The sequence below is a fragment of the Orcinus orca genome, chromosome 3, assembly GCF_937001465.1.
Source record: "Orcinus orca chromosome 3, mOrcOrc1.1, whole genome shotgun sequence".
In the NCBI taxonomy this organism is placed as follows: domain Eukaryota; kingdom Metazoa; phylum Chordata; class Mammalia; order Artiodactyla; family Delphinidae; genus Orcinus; species Orcinus orca.
The window spans coordinates 7,876,132-7,894,047 of NC_064561.1; the positions used below are offsets into that span (position 1 = coordinate 7,876,132).

Consider the following 17,916-nt stretch of genomic DNA (forward strand, 5'->3'; position numbering starts at 1 on the left):
TCTGGATGATGTTTCCATCACTTGAAAAGACGTAACACCAGGCATTAAAGGGGCAGGGACGCTACACTGCCAGAGAGGAGGCAAGGCAGCCCCAAGCCGGAAAACTTTTATTTGCTGTACACTAAGAGGTCATCTCATGCTTTCACACCAGTCCACCGCCTGTGCTCCTGTGACTGCTTAGGCTCAGCTCTGGCTCTGCTGCTGTCGCTGCTGATTGTTTTCCTCTTCTTCCCGGCCCTCGGGTGGGGTCAGGGGTGTCTCCTCCAGCCCTGAGGAGGATGCCAGGAGCTCCCCGGAGGACGCTGACAAGCGGAAGACCACCGGGATGCGGGCCAGGGTTGGGTTGGTCTCCTGCAGGCCCTGGATCCACTTGGCCAGCGTGGCCTGGTCATGAGCACCCGCCATGCATATGGCGAAGACAGGGCCTTCCTCCACTGTCAGGAGAGACAGGCCCTCAGTTTGTGCAGTAGGGACTGGAGCAGCCCCCTCAAGCCCACATCCCTTCCAGGCCAAGGATGGGGGCTTTAAGCTCCCTTTGTCCTTTTCTGTGTTTCCAAGCCTTTGCACATGCTCTGCCTAGCCTGCCTGTCCCATGCTTCACCTAGGTGACACCTCCTGGCTCAAGTTTCCACCAGGAAATCCTCCTGACTCCCACCTGAGGCTGAGTTGTGTGCTCCTCCCCAAGAATGTAACTTGTCTGATCCACCGCTGGCCTGAGGGAACGGACTGGGCCTGTCCTGGTCACGCCCAGTAGCCAGCACAGAGGTGCTCCATAAACGTTTGAAGGAGGATGTTTGAGGGCTGACAGGTCTGGAGCCCCTGAGTGGTGAGTTTTGTGCTTTCGTGGGGCGAGGTGGTGGGGGGTGTGTGTGTGTGTGTGTGTGTGTGTAACTGGACTAGGTCTCGGCCTGGGCCCCATCCCTCGACTCCAGAGGTGGCACCCCATCCCGTGCAGTGTTCAGAATCCTACCCATCCCAGTTTTTACCTTCATCGATGTTAAACTCGTAGTCATCCCAGCTGCTCCTCCCGTAGGCCAGGTCTAGCTGCATCGGGTAGTAGAGGTTCCACTCCTCTGGAATCTCCTCTACTTCCTAACCCGAGGGTGGGGGTGGGGGCCCGCGGAGGTGCAGGCAGAGGCCCAGGATGTTGCAGCCACCTGCCGCCTCTCCCCCGGCCCCTGCCCTCCCATACCCCCACCCCCCTCCCCACCTTTGAGCCAACTCACTCTTACCACCCCCGACTCCCACTTTGGGCCCTCACCCTCTCCTCGGGGGGCAGCAAGTCAGCTCTGAGGATGTGGTAATAGACGCATTTGTCTCGAAGCCACAGGGAGAAGGGACCCTCAACGAAGATCGGGCGGGCTGGGTCGTGGTGGGCCAGGGCGGCCTGCTGATCAGGACTCTGGATTCCTGATGTGGAGACACACATTCCCGGGGCGTCCTGGCTGAGGGGCTATGCCCAGAGGCCCAGGGAGCCCACCCAGCAGGCCTGCTGAGAACCCGGCGCTCGCTCCCTCCCTCCTTCCCTCCGCAGGACCTTACCTACGATGTGGGGCTCCGTGGGATCCGTGGCATCTGTGGAGTCTTTGGACAAAGGCATCTGCAAGGAAAGTCGGAGTGGAAGCTTGCAGCCCCCACAGCCCCTACGGAGGAGCCCGGGAGAGAGAAATGGGGATTCCAGTGAATTCAGGACCCCTCTTGGGTCTGTCTACTGGGCCTCCAACAATCACTCGAGCCCACCGCCTTCTTGCTTCTATCTAATTGGGTAAGAGCCACTGACCCTGGATATACTCACATGGAGGGAACCCTGGAGCTGGCCCAACTGCGTTAAAATCCCGGCTCTGCCACTGTCTACATGACCTTGGCTAAGTCACCGTGTGCCTCAGTTTCCCCAGTTCAAAATGGGGGCAATAACAGCACTTAGTTGAGATGGTTCTAAAATGCCGAGAACGATGCCTGGTACATGCTAAGTGCTCAGTGCATGTGAAATTTAAAAAAGGAAAAGAATTTCATGCAAACAGAATATGCCAGGAAGGAGACACAAGAAGCAAGTCACAGCATTTGCCTCTGTGGAGGGCAGGGAGGGAAAGAATAGCCTTTTGTAGCTTTCTAATTTTACACTCTGAAATGTGATTTTAAAAACTAAATGAGGGACTTCCTTGGCAGTCCAGTGGTTAAGACTTCACCTTCCAGTGCAGGGGGTGTGGGTCGATACCTGGTTGGGGAGCTAAGATCCCACATGCCTTGCGGCCAAAGAATCAAAACATAAAACAGAAGCAATATTGTAACAAATTTAATAAAGATTAAAAAAAATAATGTTACACATCAAAAAAAAAAGCCTTTTAAAACAAAAAACAAAAAACTAAATGAGGGAATTCCCTGGTGGTCCAGTGGTTAGGACTCGACACTTTCACTGCTGTGGCCCAGATTCAATCCCTGGTTGGGGAACCAAGATCCTGCAAGTCAAGCAGCGTGGCTAAAAAACAAAAACCAAAACTAAATGAAGTGCATTTTTGAAAAAATGCACATACTCTGACCGAAATACCTGTGAGTGGACAACTGTTGGCACACATATCCTCCACCCTTTCAGGTTAAAAAGAATGGACTCCTTTGGGACTTCCCTGGCGGTCCAGTGGTTCAGACTTTGCCTTCCAATGCAGGGGATGTGGGTTTGATCCCTGGTCAGGGAACTAAAATCCCACATGCCTTGCGGCCAAAACACCAAAACATAAAACAGAAGCGATACTGTAAGAAATTCAATAAAGACTTTAAAAATGGTCCACATCAAGAAAAAAAAGTCCAATACTTAATTTTTCTTTTTTTTTTTTTGCGGTAAGTGGGCCTCTCTCGTTATTTTTAATATTAAAATAACATTTTTTCTAACATTGTATATCTTTTTCTCTCACAGTCAAAATCTTGGCTCCTATTACAAGTAATACACATGCTTATTTGACTTATCCATCAATATACATAAATGATTATGATATTACAGCTGACCATAACGCTAGGGGATTAAGTTCAGGATTCTCAGAATGCAGGCCACTAAGGATGTCAGACAACAGTGACTCAGAATTTTCTTCTCTCACTGGTTATGCTGTCAATTGGATATTTAGCCACATATGTTTGTTTTCAACTTTGGTGGGTTCTTTCCCCTCTTTTTTGATTTTATATATATATATATATATATATATATATATATATTTTTTTTTTTTTTTTTTTTGCGGTACGCGGGCCTCTCACTGTTGTGGCCTCTCCCGTTGCGGAGCACAGGCTCCGGACGCGCAGGCTCAGCGGCCATGGCTCACGGGCCCAGCCGCTCCATGGCACGTGGGATCTTCCCAGACCGGGGCACGAACCCGTGTCCCCTGCGTTGGCAGGCGGACTCTCAACCACTGCGCCACCAGGGAAGCCCTATATATATATATATATATATATATATATATATATATATATATATATATATATTTTTTTTATATTTTTGATAGACTAAACATTTCCATAGTTTAGAAGCCAACCCATATTAAATAGATGTCTCCCTCCCATTCTTTTCTCTCTATCCCTATCTCCTCTGCCCACCCAGAGATGACCATTTTTATCCATATCTGACTTATCTTTGCATTACTTATTTTTAAAATTTTTTTATTTTTGGGGCATGCCGCCTGGCTTGCGTGATCTTAGTTCCCCGACCAGGGATTGAACCCGGGCCCTTGTCAGTGAGAGCTCTAAGTCCTAACCACTGGACCGCCAGGGAATTCCCTGCATTATTTATTCTTGTGAAAATAAACAAAGAGCTACATGCCTTTTTATTTCTCCTGCCTTCTCACACTTTAGGCGGCTTACTACACCACTGTGCATGCCTCACCCTTTCACTTTTTTCACCCGTCTGATTGAGGTGGCACAGTGGACATGGACGAGTCCCTCTTGATAGATACTTGGATTGTTCCCATTCTAAATCTAGGTGGTGTCAAACAACAGGGTCCTACTGTATAGCACAGGGAACTATATTCAAGATCTTGTAATAAAGTATAATGGAAAAGAATCTGAAAAAAAATATATGTAAACATATATATATATAACTGAATCACTTTGCTGTACACCAGAAACTAACACAACATTGTAAATCAACTATACTTCAATAAAGTTTTTAAAAAAATCTAGGTGGTGTAGGTGATCATTTTACCATGTTTTCAACCCTTCTGTATGCACTTTTAATAATGAAACAGGGGAAAAAAGGGATATTTAAATACAAAGGATATATATGCAAAAAAAAAAGTATACATCTGCATGCAAATGCACAGATCTCTTGGGAAGGAGACATGGAAGTGGTCACCTCTGGGGAAGTAGCCTGGGGGCTAAAGGGTCAGGGTAGGAGAGGGGAACTCTTCACTGTGTGTTCTTGTGTGCCATTTGGCTTTTTCTTTTTTCCCCGCTGTGCCGTGTGGGCTTGCAGTATCTTAGTTCCCTGACCAGGGATTGAACCCGTGCAGTTCCCTGTTTGGCTTTTTAATGCATTAGTTTTTTTGGGGGGGTGGGGTGTGGTGGCATGCCGCCCGGCTTGTGGAATCTTAGTTCCCTGACCAGGGATGGAAGCCAGGCCCTCAGTAGTGAAAGCGCAGAGTCCTAACCACTGGACCACCAGGGAATTCCTTTTAATGCATTACTTTAAAAAACGAAGAAATGAGTTAAAAACTGCACTTCCTCTGCAATATGTTCTCTCACTGGGACACCGCATCACCACTCTCCTAGCCCCTCTGTCCTCTTCGCCTTGCCCCCAATCCAACACCATCCACACGGCCGCCAGGGGGCGCTTTCAAAGGCGCAAATCCTTCCAGAAACTTGACTTGCACCCCAACCCTCCTCTTCTTAAAACCTCCCCGTGGCCCTCTCATTACTAACCCGGTGTCCTACATGCCTCTTCTCTCTCACCCCAACTCCCTGCTCCGGCCAAAGGAAGCCCTTTCAGCATCTCCAGCCACTCCCAGCCACCCTCAAGCCCTGGCCCATGCCGCTCCCTCTGCCTGGAATGCTCTCCTCCCCTCTTCTGTTCTGCCTGCGCCCAGCTCACCCTCACCTCCTCCAGGAAGCCCTCCCTGCTCCCTTTTGGGCTCCCACAGCCCCCAGGATATGGGGAATATTTCATTTAGTCATTCGACAAACAGCTGTGGAACGTCCGCTTTGTGCCAGAACCTGTGCTGGGCCTTGGGAGACACAGGTGAAACTGAGTCACGGGGAACCAGGCTCAGCCAGGGTGGTCAGGAAAGAGGTCCTGACGAAAGGTCGGTGGAACTCAGACCTGAAGGAAGTGAAGTCCCGGAGGAAGGGTGTTCCTGGCAGAGGGAACAGCAAGCACAAAGGCCTCAGGGGGGAGCTGCCACAGACTGCTCAAGGAACAGAAAGCCATGCCCGGAATACAGTGAATGTGGGGAGAGGGGCCGAGGTCAGAGGTCAAGCTGTGCCAAGGGCCCTGGACTCTAGCGGAGGTTCTGCCAGCGAATCACGGCCTGTCTCACCACAATCACTTGGGCTTACTGAAGGGGGCCCTGCCACAGAGGCGGCCGAGGATGTGGACAGGGTGGATACCTGATAGACGGTGACCCTGGCACTGAGGTCGGGCTCCATGTGCCGCAGGGCCAATCTGGCCAGGTCCACTGGGTCCTGGGGCAGGTCCCGGGGCACGGGGAAGGGGTTGATATTCTTGAAGCGGGTGAACCACAGCTTCATGCGCACAAACTTGAGCATGGGGTAGCTTTTGCGCCCAAATATCTGAGTGAGCAGGAACTCCGTCTCCTTGTTGGGCATCACCCCTGTGCCAGGCAGATGGAGGCTGAGCCTCAGGGAGGGGGCAGAAGAGGGAAGGGATGTTGGGAGAGAGAGATGAGCAAGAGATGGGGGTGGGCGCGCAGAGGAGGAAGCCAGACAGAGAGACAGAGAGGAGACGAGTCAGAGCCAAGGAGCCATGGAGGGCCCCGAGACCCTGGAGAGGGAGGTGGCCCCCGCCCCGGCCTGAGCTGGCCTGCTGGCCTCACCGTGGTTCTCCATCTGCTCCAGGACAGCGATCCCGCACTCCTGCTGCCGTGGGTAGTGGAGGAAGATGCTGTGGAAGATGTTGCGAGGCCGGAAGACCTCCTTGGGGAAGATGTCAAGCAGCAGGTTGTAGATAGCCAGGTCCCGCTCGACGCCGTACTCCCGCATCTTGCGCAGGGCCAGGTAGATGAAGTCGACGTGGCCCCGCTTGTGCACGTTGTACTGCGTAAAGTTCTGCACCGCCTGCACGAAGCTCGCCTTGTCCCGCACCCCATCTGGCGCCTGCCTAAACAGCTCCTCATGGGGTGCCAGGGCCTTGACCAGCCCCCTCTGGGGTTCGGGTGGGCGTGGGACCAGCGGCGAGTCAGGGTTGTGGGCGGCTGTGCTGCAGTGGAGGCCCCGCGGGGCCTGGGGCGCCACCTGCGGATAGAGAACCACTGCTGGAATGTGGGTCTCCCAGTGCCCCTGGGGGACTGCCGCACTGGCTCTTTGCTGAGAAAGGTGCCAGCAGGCCTCCCTAAGGGCCACTGAAGAAGTGTGCTGCGCGCGTTACAGACCCATGATCAGGCACCATCACAAAGTGTGAGAGAGCAATGGTAACACCCCGACGGAGGCAATGTTCACCACGATGACAGACACACACCCTCTGACGCAGCAATCCTGCATCTGGTATTTAAATCGGATAGCTCTAAAAGCACCTGCACCAAATGACTTTTGTTCGTCTGCTGCGTCAGTGGAAATGGCCCAAATGTGCATCGGCAAGGAAATAATTTAGCAAATGGCCAAGCACCTGGACAAGGAGCACCTACCGCTGTAAGGCGCACTGAGGAGGTCTTGTGTGACCTGGAGTGAGCTCCAGGGTATACCATTAAATGAAAAAAAAACAAGGTGTGAAACGGTGTGTACAGTAGCTTCCCATTTGTGTAAAAAAAAGAAAACAACAACAGCTTATATATAGTTGGTCCTCATTATTTGCGAATTCCATGTTTGCAAAGTTGCCTACTTGCTAAAATTCATTTATACTCCCAAAGCCAATACTCTTGGCACTTTCTGGCCATTTGCAGACACGTGCAGGGGGGTGGAAAGTTGAGTTGCCCAGCGCCTATATTCCCAGCTGAGATGGAACAAGGCAATGCTTGGCCTTCTTGTATCAGCCCCCATGCTGTCAACAAGTGTCCTTTTATTTTATATTACTTTGTTTTATTTTTTTGTCTGTGCTGCATGTCTTGCAGGAACTAGTTCCCCAACGAGGGATCGAACTTGGGTTCCCGGCGGTGAAAGCACTGAGTCCTAACCGCTCGACCGCCAGGGAATTCCCAACGAGTGTCCTTTTAGAGGTTTATTTATTATTATTTTAAAATTTTTATTTATTTATTTTTGGCTGTGTTGGGTCTTCGTTGCTGTGCGCGGGCTTTCTCTAGTTGTGGTGAGCGGGTGCTACCCTTCGTTGAGGTGCGCCGGCTTCTCATTGCGGTGGCTTCTCTTGTTGCAGAGCACAGGCGCTAGGCATGTGGGCTTCAGTAGTTGTGGCTCACAGGCTCTAGAATGCAGGCTCAGTAGTTGTGGCACACGGGCTTAGTTGCTCCGCAGCATGTGGGATCTTCCCAGACCAGGGCTTGAACCCGTGTCCCCTGCATTGGCAGGTGGATTCTCAACCACTGTGCCACCAGGAAAGTCCCTAGAGGTTTATTTAGTGTATGTTTTCTGCATCTTTTTTGTTGATTTGTGGTTGAAAAGGACCCCTAAGCGTGCCTAGTGTTCCTACGTGCAAGAAGGCCCTGCTGTTCCTTAGAGAAGATACATGTGGTAGGTAAGCTCAGGCATGAGTTATAGTGCTGTTGGCCGTGGGTTCAATGTTAATGAATCAAAAAGCTATATTAAATAGGATGTCTTTAAACAGAAACACACATACAACAATGTTATGACTGATTGGTTGATGAAAATGTTATGACCTGAGGCTCACAGGAACCTTATCCCGTATCTCCCCTGGCAGCAATGGTTTGGTATTCGCTAATTCAGCGTATGCAGTGACTTTCTAGAATGTTACTGTGAATAATGAGAATCGACTGTATGGATACATATTTTTTGCTTTTGTGAAAAACATCTCTGGAAGGAAATACAATAAGCAGGCAACATCTTGCCTCTAGAGAAGGGAGCTAAGCGGTGGCCAGGCAAGAGAGAGAGAGACCCTTGTCACAGTACAGCCTCAGAACTTTTTGAATTTTGAACTATATTGTCTGCTGTAATTACCTATTTAAAAGACAGATTTCAAAAACTGAGTTGAGGGAATTCCCTTGTAATTCAGTGGTTAGGACTCCATGCTTTCAATGCTGAGGGCCTGGGTTCAATCCCAGGTCAGGGAACTAAGATCCCACAAGCCACGTGGCATGGCCCAAAAAAAACCAAAAAAAAAATTGAGTTGAAAAAAGAAAATGCAGATTCTGGAGTCAGCAGGAGCCTCAGCGTGACTGTCCTCCACCTGGTGATACCCACAACCCACTCTACTGCTCAGGCCTCTCTCCCCATCTATTATGATGGTACCTCCTTTGGGTCAAGGAGATCTTGTTCCCCAGAGTGGGGAGTGTATGCTGCTGGGAGCAGGTCAGATCCCTCTAGAACAGAAGTTGGCAAACTACAGTCTGTGGGGCAAATCCAGTCAGCTGCCTGCTTTTGTCAATAAAGTTTTATTGGAACACAGCCATATGCCTTCATTATGTCTGGTCTGGGGCTGCTTTGTGCTGCAGTGGCAGAGTTGAGTAGTTGTGACAGAGACCACATGGCCTACAAAGCCAAAAGCATTTACTGTCTTACCCTTTACGAAAAAGTTTGCCAACCCCTGCTCTAGATGGTACCCTAATAGATTTACTTTCATTTAAATTGAATGTTTAAATTAGAATGGTTATACATAAGGCATCTTTTCAAATATATGGCTAATAAGAGCTAACATTTACAGAATTTTTTTTTTTTTTTGGCCGGGCTGTGTGGCTTGAGGGATCTCAGTTCCCCGACCAGGGATCGAACCTGGGCCCCCTGCAGTGGGAGCACAGAGTCCTAACCACTGGACCACCAGGGAAGTCCCTTATGGAATATTCTTATGTTCCAGGCATTGTTGAGCACTTTCTGAGAGTGAGGCTCATTTACTCTTCTCAACTGTCCATTGAAGGAGTGCCTCTTCATGTACCCATTTTACAGATGAGGAAACTGAGGCCCTGGGAGATGAAACAAGATGCCTGGCGCCACACAGCAGCAAAGCAGCACAGCTGAGATTGAAGCCCTCTGTTCTGCTGCACCCAATAGCCATCCCAATATCCTGCTTAGGTAAGGAGATGTTTTTTTTTAAAAAAGGCATTCATTTAAAGTGGCGCAGTGGTAAAGAATCCGCCTCCCAGGGCTTCCCTGGTGGCGCAGTGGTTGAGAATCTGCCTGCTAATGCAGGGGACACGGGTTCGAGGCTGGGTCTGGGAAGATCCCACATGCCGCGGATCAACTAGGCCTGTGAGCCACAACTACTGAGCCTGCGCGTCTGGAGCCTGTGCTCCGCAACAAGAGAGGCCGTGATAGTGAGAGGCCCGCACACCGCGATGAAGAGTGGCCCCCGCTTGCTACAACTAGAGAAAGCCCTTGGGCAGAAAGGAAGACCCAACACAGCCAAAAATAAAAATAAATAAATTTAAAAATAAATAAATACTCCTGTTCTCTATTTAAAAAAAAAAAAAAAAAGAATCCGCCTGCCAATGCAGGGGACACGGGTTCGAGCCCTGGTCCGGGAAGATCCCACATGCCGCAGAGCAACTAAGCCCGTGTGACACAACTACTGAGCCTGTGTGCCACAACTACTGAAGCCCACGCACCTAGAGCTAGTGCTCCGCAACAGAGAAGCCACCGCAATGAGAAGCTTGTGCACCGCAATGAAGAGTAGCCCCCACTTGCTGCAACTAGAGAAAGCCTGTGCGCAGCAACGAAGACCCAACGCAGCCAAAAATAAATAAATAAATTTATATTTTAAAAAAATAAACAAAGTGAAAGTGTAGGAAACTAATACTACAGGTGGTATGTGCCTAGGGCAGAAAGCAGAAAAGAAGCTCTAGAATGCTCCAAAGAAGGGGAGACACCACAAATGAGATAATGCAAATGAAATGCATAGCACAGGGCCTGGCCCAGAGGAAGTGCTCAGTAAGGGAGCTATTAATATTGTCACCATCATCACCATCCTTGTTATAATTTATGGCCGTTGATCAGCCTGGTCACTTAGGGTAAGGGAACGAAATTCAATTCACATCTTTACAAGTGAATACAGGAGTCACCCAGAGTCACCACCCAAATCTACTTAGCTCAGACCTTCTTGATTTCAAATTCAAGCCCCTCACTCGTGGGCGCACCAACACTTCTTAAAATGAGAAGAGACATTCAACTGGCCCTCAGAGCAGACAGGCCAGCCCAGACACCCCCACCCCCACCCCCGCCACCCCGAGCTGGCTTCACTGGGAGGGCTTGTGAGCGAATCCCAGGCCTGCCTGCCTCTCTCCACCCCATGACTGGCAGTTACCTGAGAGAAGGGGACTCCGGTGAGGGCAGTGCTGCAGATACCTCCCCAGCCCCGAGAGAGGCCCCGGGCCAGCAGGATGGCTTGGGCCCAGCTCATGCCTTTGCCTGTCGGACAACCACCTAGAAAGAGAGAAGAAAGAGCATCAGCCTGGTACCCCACCCGCTAAAGGCAATGAGACCCCTCTCTTGGGCAGAGGTCACGTCCCAGACTGCATGCACAAGATGGAGCAGAAGTGACTGTTACAATCAAAGGTCCCTGTTCTTCTGGGCCAAACCCTTCACTATCTTGAGGAATTTGCTCCTGCATTCGTCCCCCTCCCTACCAGATCATTCTGTTTTGTTTAACAGCTTTATTTGTGTACCATACAGTTGAACCTAAGTATAAAATCCAATGTGTTTTCAGTAGTTGACCCTTGAACAACACTGCTTTGAACTGCATGGGTCCACTTACACGCTGATTTTTTTTTCAGTAAATACGTACTACAGTACTACACGACCTGTGGTTGGTTGAATCTTAGAATGTGGAACCGTGGATATGAAGGGCGGAGTATTAAGTTATATTTGGATTTTTAACTGTGAGGAGGGTCAGCACCCCTAACCCCTACATTGTTCAAGGGTCAACTGTATATTCACAGAATTGTGCAACCATCACTAAATCTAATTTTAGAACACTTTTGTCACACACCCCCCAAAAAAACCCACCTATACCCATTAGCAGTCCCTCTATTTCCCCTCACCCTCAACCCTAGGCAACCCCTAATCTAGTGTTTATAAATTTGCCTACTCTGGGAATTTCATATAAATGGAATCATAAAATATGGGCTCTTTTGTGACTGCCTTCTTTCACTTAACATGTTTTCAAGGTTTATCCACGTTGTAATATGTATCAGACTTCATTCCTTTTAATTGCCAAAATTTTTTCATTATATGGATTTAACCGTATTTTATTTACCCATTCCATTGATGAACACTTGCAGTTCTTCCCACTTTTTGACTATATGACTATTGCTGTTATGAACACTTGTGTAGCTTTTGTATGAACACATGTTTACACTTCCCTTGGGTATATACTTAGAAATCAAATTGCTGGGACATATAGTAACTCTATGTCTAATCATTTGAGAAACTGCCAAAGTGTTTTCCAAAGTGGCTGCACAACTTTACATCCCCACCGGCAAAGTATAAGAGTTCCAATTTCTCTGCATTCTTGCCAATACTTGCTGTTGTCTTTCTTTTTGATTACAGACATCCTAATGGGTGTGAAGTGGTATCTCATTGTGGTTCCGATTTGCATTTCCCTAAAAGTTAATGATGATGAGCATCTTTTCATGGGTTTATTGGCCATTGTGTATCTTCTTCAGAGAAATGTCTATTTAGATCCTTTGTCCATTTAAAAATTAGGTTATTTATCTTTTTATTATTGAGTTGTTTATATATTCTGGATACTAGAAGCTTATGATTTACAAACACTTTCTCCCATTCTTTGAATTGTCTTTCACTTTCGTGATGTTATTGTTTGCAGCACAAATGTTTAATTCCAATGAAATCCAATTTCTGTTTCACTTTTGTAGCTTTGCTTTTGATTTTTTTTTTTTTTTATGTTTTATCTAAAAAACCATTGCCTGGCCCAAGGTCATGAAGATTTACTCCTATGTTTTCTTCTAGAAGTTTTGTTTGTTTGTTTTGGCCACACCTTGTGGCTTGTAGGGATCTTAGTTGCCCCACCAGGGATGGAATCCATGCCCCCTGCAGTGGAAGCTCAGAGTCCTAACCACTGGACCACCAGGGAATTCCCCTCTGATCCATTTTGAATTAATCTTTGTGAATGGTGTGAGGAAGGGGTTCATTTCATGTAGATATCCAGTTGTCCTAGTACTATTTGTTGAAGAGACTATTTTTTCTCATTGTCACTCTTGTTGAAAATCAATTGGCCATAAATGTAAGGGTTTACTTTTGGGCTCTCAATTTAATTCTGTTGATCTATATGTTAAGCCTTATGCCAATACCACACTGTTGTGATTATTGTAGCTTGTAGGTTCTGAAATTGGGAAGTGTTAAGTCCTCCTATTTTGTTCTTCTTTTACAATATTATTTGGCTATTCTGGATCCCTCATTATTACATATAAATTTTAGAATCAGCTGTCAATTTCTGGAAAAAATCCAGCTGGGATTCTGGTAGGGATTGTGTTGAATCTGTAGAACAGTTTGGGAAATACTGGTATCTTAATAATATTATCTTCTGATCCATGAACATGGGATACCTCTCCATTAATTTAGATCTTTAATTTCTCTCAACGATGTTTTACAGTTTTCCGTGTAGAAGTCCTTTACTTCTTTTGTTAAATTTATTTGTATCTTATTCTTTATGAAGCTACCGTATAATTTCATTTTCACATTATTCATTGCTAGCGTACAGAAACACAATTTATTTTTATGTGTTGATCGTGTATCTTGCAACCCTGCTGAACTTGCATTAGTCCTAATAGTTTTTTTCTTTTTAATTGGATTCCCTGAGATTGTCTACATACAAGATCATGTCATCTGCAAACATAGACAGTTTTACCTCTTCCTGTCTAATCTGGATGCCTTTTATTTCTTTTTTTTGCCCAAGTGTCCTTGCTGGACCTCCAGTACAGTGTTGAATAGAAGTGGCCAGGGTGCACATCCTTGTCTTGTTCCTGATCTTAGCGGGGAAAGCATCCAGTCTTTCATCATTAAATACGATGTCAGCTGTGGGTTTTTCACAGATGACCTATCAGGTTGAGGAAATTCCTTTCCATTGCTAGATGCTGAGTATTTTTATAAGAAAGGGCATCAGATTTTGTCAAATGCTTTTTTTTTTGCTTCTATCAAACTACTCATGTGTTTTTTGTCCTTTAGTCTATTAATATGGTGTATTACATTAACTGATTTTCAAATGTTAAACTCATATTGCATTCCTCGGGCAAATTCCACTTGGTCATGGTGTATAATTCTTTTTATATGTTGCTAAAATTGGTTTGCTAACATTTTGTTGAGGATTTTTGTATCCATGTTCATAAGAGATATTGGTCTGTAGTTTTCGTTTCTTGTCGTGTCTGTTTGGTTTAGTTTCAGGGTAATGCTGGCCTCATAAAATGAGTTGGGAAGTATTTGGATCACTTTTATCACCGTTTAAACTTTCTCTAGCATCTTCTTCCGCCTCTGCTCCACATCTCTGCTCCATTTATAGCACAGCTTCTCCCAAGAGATGTCTGCACGCTGTGTTCCCTCCTCACTCTCTCCAACTTGGCTGCTGCCCCAACCACTCCACTGACACCACTCCTGTAAAGACCCCTTGTGTCTTCTACATTTAACAAAGCCAGTGGTTATTTCTTTGGCTCATTTTGCTCAATTTCTCAGAAGGATTTGGCATAGGTGAGGTCCTCCTCCCACCTTGACACTCTTGATTTTCTTCCTAGTACCCAGGTCTATTTCTCAACCATTCAGTAAGACCTGCTTCCTTCTCTAAAGTTTGCAATGTTTACAAACTTGAATTTGCAGATGAATCACCAAAGATCTTATTAAAATGCAGATTCTGATTCAGTGGGTCTGGGGTGGAGCCAAAGACCATACCTCTAACAAACTTCCAAGTGATGCTGATGCTGCTAGTCTGGAGACCACATTTTGAGTAATAAGGCTGCAAAGAGTCCCACGTTCTGAATTTATCTGTCTGCTACTCTAAGGCATCATTCAGCTTCCAAGAGAGGTTCCTCTCCTCTCTGTATTCCTGTAGGCAGCTCTAATGGTTCTTAAACTTTGTTCATATTAGAATTATCTAGGGAGCTTTAAAAATCCCCTTGTCCAGGCCATACCCCAGATATACTGAATCCAAATATCTAGAGGCATGGCCCAGGTATCAGCATTTTAAAGCACTCCAATGACTGTAACATGCAGCTGAGATTAAGACTTTAATCTAAACCTTTGCTATTCAAAGTGTGTCCCAGGGATCAGCTGCATTGGTTATTATCATCTGGGAGCTTATTAGAAATGCAAAATCTCAGCCCTAACCCAGACCTGCTGAATCAGAATCTGCATTTTAACAAAAGTCCAGGTTTCTCCTCTGTGTGTTAAAGTCTGAGAAATGATGATATATGCTATGAGCTCCAGCCTCCCTACCTAACTGCCACTTTGGTGTATTCCCCAGCCATCTCAAACTTATGTTGCTCCAAATTATATCCCCGCTGAAACGTGTTCTTCCTCATCCTAGCCAATGACATCACCATTCCCAGTCATTCAGACCACAAACCTGGGAATTCTGAGTCCACTGTGTCCCTTACTCCCCCATCCAATCCATCAGCTACTCCTGTTGACTGCTTCCAAATCCACCTCAGATGCATCTATTTCTCTCCATCTGCAGGCCACCACTCCAGTCCATGACCTCTTTCCACCTACCCAGCCTCACACTTCTTTCCTTACCTGCCTCCACTCAGTTCTCCCCCCAGTGGTCAGAGGGAGCTTTTTAAATGTAAAGCAAATTCAGTGTTCTCTGCCTAAAATCACTAATGTTATATCACACAAGATAAAATCAGGCAGGGTCCGCCCCTCCAAACTCAACTCTTAGTACTGGCAGCTCCAGCTACACCGTTTCTTAAACAAGCTGACTTTATTCTAGCCTCAGAGCCTTTGAACTTGCTTCTCTTTCTGTAAATTTCTCGCACCCCCCCCCCCCAACACCCGCTCCCATCAGTCCAGAGCTGTCTCTGGTCATTCAGGTCTATAGTCAAATAAGAAGCCTTCCCTGACCAACGCCCCACTCCCAATCTAAAGTCCCGTCACCCTGATGAATGTATTTTTAGCAATTATTAGCATCTGAAATCACATGTTTCATTTACTTCTGATTTGTTCAATGTCTGGCTTCCCGGGGAGCTCGGGGATTTTTGTGTGCCTTATTGCTGCGTCTCCAGGACCTGGGACAGTGCCTGGTATATGGTGGGTACCCAGCAAATATCAGTTAATGGGAAGAGCTAAATTTCTACAAAACTTCTAAAAATCTTAATCCCTAGGCAGGGTGTACCTACAACAGCTGAGGCTGGCTGCCAGGATTTTGAGTCCCTTCGGAGAAAGGGACAGACGCGGGATCCAATTCCAGCCTAGCTGATGACTTGCGGCGTGACCTTGGAAGAAGGCTTTAACCTCTCTGAGCCTCAGCAGTCTCATCTGCAAAATTAGAGATTAGGGATGTGGGGAGGCGGGTACAGAGAGGGCGGCTTTTTCCAGCACATCCCCGCCCCGTACCCGGAAAGGTCACGGTGCCCTGGCCCTGCAGCCGCGGCCCTCTGGGGCCACCCTTCCGCAGTGCCAGCACAGAACTGGCCGCCCCGGGGCCCAGATATTCGCGCTTGCCTCCCCACGCGCGACCTACCTACTCACGCGGCCGGCCGCGGAATCCCTGCCGGTTCTACCTTACCGCTGGGCGCCGCCATGTTGCACTATCCGGGTCACGGGCCGCCAAGGCTACAGCAAATCAAGAACACCGGTTTCGAGAGGTCCCTCCCCCAAGAGAGGAGCACCAATAGGAAGGTGAAAAGGCCTTGGTCCCGCCTCGTAATGTGCCAGGCCCCGCCCTCAATGAGGCAAGCGGCATCTCCTACCTAGGAATTAAGGAGTTTTGGTTCGGGAAGGAGTGACTGCCCCATTTCCGGGCTGGGAGGCTGGACTTGGGGTGGGGGTGGGGGTGGGGCCTGTGAATCCTACTGGCAGCCCCAGTTTTCCCACCTGAAATGTGGGAATGAAATATTAAAGGTGGAAGTGATGTGGATTCCTTCATTTGTTCAACAAACATTTGAGCCAGGCACTGAGGATTGGACACTAACATTAGGGAAGGTGGCAGGCTCTGCTAATCTAGCTTCATGGGTCTGGGCTAGTGCTTAACCCATCTGTGCATCGATTGTCTCAACCCTGAAATGGGCCAATTATAATAACCTCATGGGTTTTTTTGTTTTTTGTTTTTGAGATTTAATTGAGTTTATGCAGAACAGCCATATAAGTGTATGCTGGGGATTTTTTGTTTGTTTGTTTTTGTTTGTTTTTTTGTTTTGTGGTATGCGGGCCTCTCACTGCTGTGGCCTCTCCCGTTGCGGAGCACAGGCTCCGGACGCGCAGGCTCAGCGGCCATGGCTCACGGGCCCAGCTGCTCCGCGGCATGTGGGATCCTCCCGGACCGGGGCACGAACCCGTGTCCCCTGCATCGGCCGGCAGACTCTCAACAACTGCGCCACCAGGGAAGCCCTGTTTGTTTTTTGTTTTGGCCTCACCACACGGCTTGTGCTATCTTAGTTCCACACGCCCCCTCCGCCCCTCCCCACCCCAACCCGGGATGGAACCTGTGTACCCTGCAGTGGAAGTGAGGAATCCTAACCACTGGACCACCAGGGAATTCCCTATGCTATTGTTATTATGGGGGACTCACCCTAACACCTCCCTCCACCTCCCTCACTGGAAGGGCATGGAGGCTGGTTTGACACCTTGGGCCACCCTCATGGAGAGCTGAGGGTCCCGTAGTGTTGTGTGCATATTCATGATTTTGTGTGTGTGTGTGTGTGTGACTGTGGTGTTGGGGTGATAGAGTGTGGAGGTTTTCATGTGTCTTTGTAGTGTCTCAGAACTCAAGCAAAGGTGTGTAGGTTTGTGTGTGACTGTGTGAGCATAGGTCAGGTGTGGCCCCCATGTGTGTGTCAGTGTGAGCCAGGCCAGTTGGGACATAGGTGTGTGGGTGTCTTTGTGTGTTCACGTGCCATTAGCTGCATGTGCATCTGTGATTGTACCAGCTTCTGGGCGTTTGTGTGTGTGTAAGGCTGTGGAATTTGTCCCACAATTCTGAGGGCTGGGAGTAGGTGTGCCAACATCTCTTTGATGTCCCATGCAATAATGCAAGTGTGATCGCATGTCTGAACACCAGTGGATTGATGACTGTGTTTGTGACACCTCATGTGTTCCCAACCTGTGGATAAATGATTGTGTTCCACTGTGAAAACGCATGTGACTGTTACACCCCATATCGGTCTGTGTGTGATTGTGTCTACCAGTGTGTGTCTGTGACCGTATGAATCTCTGATTTCATGTGTGCATGGCTGTGCTCATGGCACCCTGTGTGTCTCTGACTGTGTGTGACTCTGTGTCCCAGCAATGGTATAAAGGTCTGACCATGCCAATTCGGGGGATGGTCTCTGACGTTGTGGGACTCCATTGTGTAGTTGTGTCCAACCATTGGTATGTGTTTGTAACACTGTGTGTCTCTGACTTGTATGGGTGTGACTTGTATAGGTGCCCCCCACCATCGATGTGTGACAGTATATGACACTGTGTGTCTATGACCGTGCCTCAATA

General features: G+C 47.8%; 2 protein-coding genes and 1 non-coding gene across 8 annotated transcripts in view; 1 reads left to right on the forward strand and 2 right to left on the reverse strand.

Moving 5' to 3' along the window:
• The window catches only part of PRKCSH (protein kinase C substrate 80K-H), a 140,382-nt gene that overhangs the window by 49,845 nt on the left and 72,621 nt on the right, over positions 1–17,916 (forward strand). The window lies entirely within an intron of this gene.
• ECSIT (ECSIT signaling integrator) lies at positions 91–16,070 on the reverse strand. Of its 6 annotated transcripts, none has more exons than XM_033401191.2 (9): positions 15,953–16,070; positions 15,609–15,747; positions 10,571–10,689; positions 6,027–6,444; positions 5,581–5,804; positions 1,543–1,600; positions 1,262–1,410; positions 987–1,092; positions 91–434 (listed from the first exon to the last, which is right to left on the reverse strand). In XM_033401191.2, the coding sequence occupies exons 2-9, from the start codon at positions 15,745–15,747 to the stop codon at positions 184–186; spliced, it is 1,464 nt and encodes a 487-aa protein (XP_033257082.1). In that variant the 5' UTR covers positions 15,953–16,070; the 3' UTR covers positions 91–183. The 6 variants fall into 6 exon arrangements, with proteins under 6 accessions (XP_033257082.1, XP_033257083.1, XP_033257081.1 ...); XM_033401192.2 differs by having other exon boundaries at positions 987–1,044; positions 6,027–6,461; positions 15,605–15,747; XM_033401190.2 differs by having other exon boundaries at positions 6,027–6,461; positions 15,605–15,747.
• On the reverse strand, positions 9,025–9,097 carry TRNAG-CCC (transfer RNA glycine (anticodon CCC)). Its single transcript has one exon. It is a non-coding gene; the product is annotated as a tRNA-Gly (tRNA).